The sequence below is a fragment of the Sapajus apella genome, unplaced genomic scaffold (assembly GCF_009761245.1).
Source record: "Sapajus apella isolate SASKATOON/1434 unplaced genomic scaffold, GSC_monkey_1.0 scaffold77, whole genome shotgun sequence".
NCBI classification, from domain to species: domain Eukaryota; kingdom Metazoa; phylum Chordata; class Mammalia; order Primates; family Cebidae; genus Sapajus; species Sapajus apella.
This window is the reverse complement of record NW_022437017.1, coordinates 4,750,094-4,754,377: the sequence shown is the minus strand read 5'-3', so window position 1 is coordinate 4,754,377 and position 4,284 is coordinate 4,750,094. Positions and strand designations below refer to the sequence as shown.

The window sequence follows — 4,284 nt, the reverse complement described above, 5'->3', positions numbered from 1 at the left end:
AAAAAAAAAAAAAAAAAGGTTTTTTGTCTCATTGCATTGCCCAGGTTGGTCTTGAATTCCCGATCTCAAGCAATTCTGCTGCCTCAGCCTCCCAAAGTGCTGGGATCACAGGCGTGAGCCACTGTGCCCAGCCCAAAGTGGGTGGAATTCCTAAAGAGATACCTAAATATACTCATACTCTGAAATAATCAATCCAAGTGCCTTGGGATAGTAACGTTTGGCCATTTTTTTTTTCTGACCCCCAATGGACTAAAGGAATTACCCAATGCTGAGGAAAAATAAAACTCACCCCCATGTGGATGTAAACCATATTTCAGTAAACCAGACTTCTGTCTAATTTTCCCAATGCCCCGCACACCATTTCCTCTTTGTGAAGGAGATCATTCTGAATTTGCTTCAATTGTCTTTTTTTTTCTTTTCTCTCCTCTTTTTTTTTTTTTTTTTTTTTTGGCACAGGTTCTTGCTCTGTCTCCCAGGCCGGAGTGCAGTGATATCTTGGCTCACTGAAGCCTCCGTCTCCTGGGCTCAAACAATCCTCCCACCTCAGCCTCCCACGTAGCTGGGACTACAGGTGTGCACCACCACACCTGGCTAATTATTTTATTTTATTTTATTTTTGTAGATACGGGGTTTTACCATGTTGCCCAGTCTGGTCTCGAACTCCTGGACTCAAGCAATCTGCCCTCCTCGGCCTCTCAAAGGGCAGGGATTAAGGGTATAAGCCACCTTGCCCACCCAGTTTTCTTTCTCTCTTCCGTTCTTTTCCTTCCTTCCTCCTTCCTTCCTTCCTCTTTCCTTCCTTCCCTCCCTTCTTCCCTTCCCTCTTTCCTTTTTTTTTGTTTTGTTTTTGAGACACAGTCTGGCTCTGTTGCCCAGGCTGGAGTGCAGTGGCACAATCTCAGCTCACTGCAACCTCCGCCTCCCAGGTTCAAGTGATTCTCCCACCTCAGCCTCCCGAGTAACTGGGATTACAGGCACCTGCCACCTCGCCTAGCTAATTTTTGTATTTTTAGTAGAGATGGGGTTTCACCATGTTGACCAGGCTGGTCTCAAACTCCTGGCCTCAAGTGATCTGCCTGCCTTGGCCTCCCAAAGTGCTGGGATTACAGGTATGAGCCACTGTGCCCAGTCAATTTTCTCTTATTATAAGATAAATTTTTCTTTGCTTCACTTAAGAAGTGAAGACATGAGATCCTCCCCATTCAGACAGGGGCCTTCTCCTTCAGACAGAGGTCTCCTCCTTCTTCAGACAGGGACCTTCTCCTTCCTCAGACAGAAGCCTCCTCCCACTCAGACAGGGACCTCCTCCTTCCTCAAACACAGGTCTCCTCCCTCCTCAGACAGGGATATTCTCCTTCCTCAGACAGAATCCTCCTCCCTCCTCAGACAGGGACATCTTCCTCCCTCAGACAGAATCCTCCTCTCTCAGACAGAATCTTCCTCCCTCCTCAGACAGGGACATCTTCCTCCCTCAGACAGAATCCTCCTCTCTCAGACAGAATCCTCCTCCCTCCTCAGACAGGGACATCCTCTTCTCTCAGATAGAATCCTCCTCCCTCCTCAGACAGGGACATCCTCCTCTCTCAGACAGAATCCTCCTCCCTCCTCAGACAGGGACATCCTCCCTGCTCAGACCGGGACCTACTCCTCCACCCTCAGACAGGGACCTCCTCCCGCATCAGACAGGGACCTTCTCCAGTCCCGCCCCCGTCCCCCCCAGCCCCAAGACAAGGCCTCCTCCCTCCTCAGACAGGAGCCTCAGGCTGCTCCCTGCCCGTGCCCCCAGCCTGTGGGACCTACTCCTGGCCAGGCCCAGGTGGCTGGCGCGCTCGTACTGCCGCCGCAGCTCGGTGATGTAGTTGCAGCAGTCCAGGAAGGCCTTGACGCACGCCTCGCCCAGGGTGATGAAGCGGGTTCGGCGCTGGCACGAGAACCTCATGGGGTTCTCCCGCATGCCGTCCTCACAGCACTTGCGCAGCTGCTTGGAGTACTGGCCGGCTGCGGGAGCACATCCCCGGGCCAGACACTCAGCGGGGCAGTGGGCAGGGGGGCCGCGGGATGGACCCCAGCGAGGACTTCCACTCCCTCCCCCATCCCCCACCCATGCCGGCCTTCCCCTCCTCCCTCTCCGGCTCCTGCACGGCCAGGCTGGGGTCTCCTGGGGTGGGGCTCAGGGGCAGGGTAGGGTGGGAAGGGCCCCCCACCTTTGTCCATCCTCTTCTCCATGAGCTGCACAGACCGGCGTCGGCGGGCGGCTGGCTTTGGGCACTGAAGTTCTGCGGGGCAGGTGGACCGAGAAGACAACGAATGAGGTACCTACTAAGGGTCCTCCCCTCACCCCTCGCCATCGTGTGAGGTGGGGGTGCTCCTGCTCCCATTTGATGGGTGAGCAAACTGAGGCTCAGAGAGAAGGGATTTGCTAGGTGGTGGCGGAGGTGGGGCTTGAACCCAGAGCCCCGGATTCCAGAGCTCTGCTCCCAGCATCTGGGAGGTGGAGGTGCTGGCTGTCCCTGCACTGGCTCAGGGGGCGTCCTCACCTGACCTCTGGGAGGTCTGCTGGCCAGTGCTGCTCTTGAACGCCAGCCCTGCATCCAGGAAGACACCGTCGTAGTCCTTCCCACTGCCCGGGGTGCAGCCGATGTCTGCCTTCTCCACCACATCCCAGATCTTCGGGAGGTGGGGGGCACCGGGGTGGGAGAACACAGGGTGGCCAGGCCAGCAGTTGGGATCACCCAAATGGACCTGCGCATCCCTTCCCGAATGACCCCACCTCGTCTCACCCTCATCTCTCCCATTCCTGCCCCTGCATGACTTTTCTTTTTTTTCAGATGGAGTTTTGCTCTTGTTGCCAAGGCAGGAGTACAATAGCACAACCTCAGCTCACTGTAACCTCCGCCTCCTAGGTTCAAGCAATTCTCTTGTCTCAGTTGTCCGAATAGCTGGGATTATAGGCACCCGCCACCACACCCAGCTAATTTTTGTGTTTTTAGTAGAGATGGGATTTCACCATGTTGGCCAGGCTGGTCTCGAACTCCTAACCTCAAGTGATCCGCCGCCTCGGCCTCCCAAAGTGCTGGGATTACAGATGTGAGCCAGCATGCCTGGCCTTTTTCTTTTCTTTCTTTCTTTCCCTTCCTTCTCCCTCCCTCCTTCCCTCCTCCATTCCTCCCTTCTTCCCTCCTCCCCTCCTCCCCTCTTCCCTTCCTCCCTTCCTTCTCTTCCTTCTCCCTCTCTTGCTCCCTCGTTTCCTCCCTCCCTTCCTTCTTCCCTCCTTTCCTCTTTCTCTCCTTTCCTTTTCTTCTTCTCTGTTTTATTTTTCTCTCTCTTTCTTCTTTTTTCCCGAGTTTCTTTCTGTTCTTTTTTTTTTTTAGATGGGATCTCCCACTGTTGCCCAGGCTGGAGTGCAATCATATAGCTCACAGCAGCCTCAACCTCCTGGGCTCAAGCAATCCTCACACCTTAGCCTCCCGAATAGCTGGGACTACAGCCATACACCATCATGCCCAGTGATTTTTAAATTTTTATGTAGAGATGGAGTCTTGCCATGTTGCCCAGGCTGGTCTGGAACTCCTGCCCTCAAGTGATCCTCCCACCTTGACCTCCCAAAGTGATGGGATTTCAGGCGTGAGCCACCACCCCTGCCTCCATTCCTAATCTTATCTCCATCCCCCTTCTGATTGCCTCTGAATCCCCATCCTCACTCCCGATCCCAGGCCAACCCCACCTCCATCCTCCTCCCACCCCCAAAACCACCCCACTGGATGACCCTCGGTGTGCTGCCCCCGGCCTCCAGAGCCGAAGTTGAAATTTCCAATTCTCGACCGGGTGCAGTCACTTACACCTGTAATCCCAGCACTTTGGGAGGCCTAGGTGGGCGAATTATGAGGTCAAGAGATCAAGACCATCTGGCCAAATGGTGAAACCCCGTCTCTACTAAACATACAAAGAAAAGTAGCTGGGCATGGTGGTGGGCACCTGTAGTCCCAGCTACTCAGGAGGTTGAGGCAGGGGAATCGCTTGAACCCAGGTGGTGGAGGTTGCAGCGAGTCAAGATCATGCCACTGCACTCCAGCCTAGGTGACAGAGGGAGACTCTGTCTCAAAATAAAATAAAATAAAATAAAAAATAAAGTGTCCAGTTCTCATGACCATCTGCAATTTGAACCCTTGTCCAACCTCATTCCCATCTTCAGCTTCAACCGTCTCTGTGTCTGGTCTGCTCTGACCTCTGCTTTCAGCCCTCCCCCCCCCCCCCCCCCCCCCCCCCCCCCCCCCCCCCCCCCCC

General features: G+C 54.4%; 1 protein-coding gene across 1 annotated transcript in view; it reads right to left on the bottom strand.

The window, feature by feature from the left end:
• The window catches only part of C3 (complement C3), a 37,655-nt gene that overhangs the window by 23,952 nt on the left and 9,419 nt on the right, over nucleotides 1-4,284 (bottom strand). The window contains exons 14-17 of the mRNA XM_032252485.1: nucleotides 4,176-4,239; nucleotides 2,538-2,862; nucleotides 2,205-2,276; nucleotides 1,801-1,998 (exon numbers count right to left, since the gene is read on the bottom strand). Coding sequence (XP_032108376.1) covers nucleotides 1,801-1,998; nucleotides 2,205-2,276; nucleotides 2,538-2,862; nucleotides 4,176-4,239 — 659 coding nt within the window. The remainder of the gene's footprint in view (nucleotides 1-1,800; nucleotides 1,999-2,204; nucleotides 2,277-2,537; nucleotides 2,863-4,175; nucleotides 4,240-4,284) is intronic.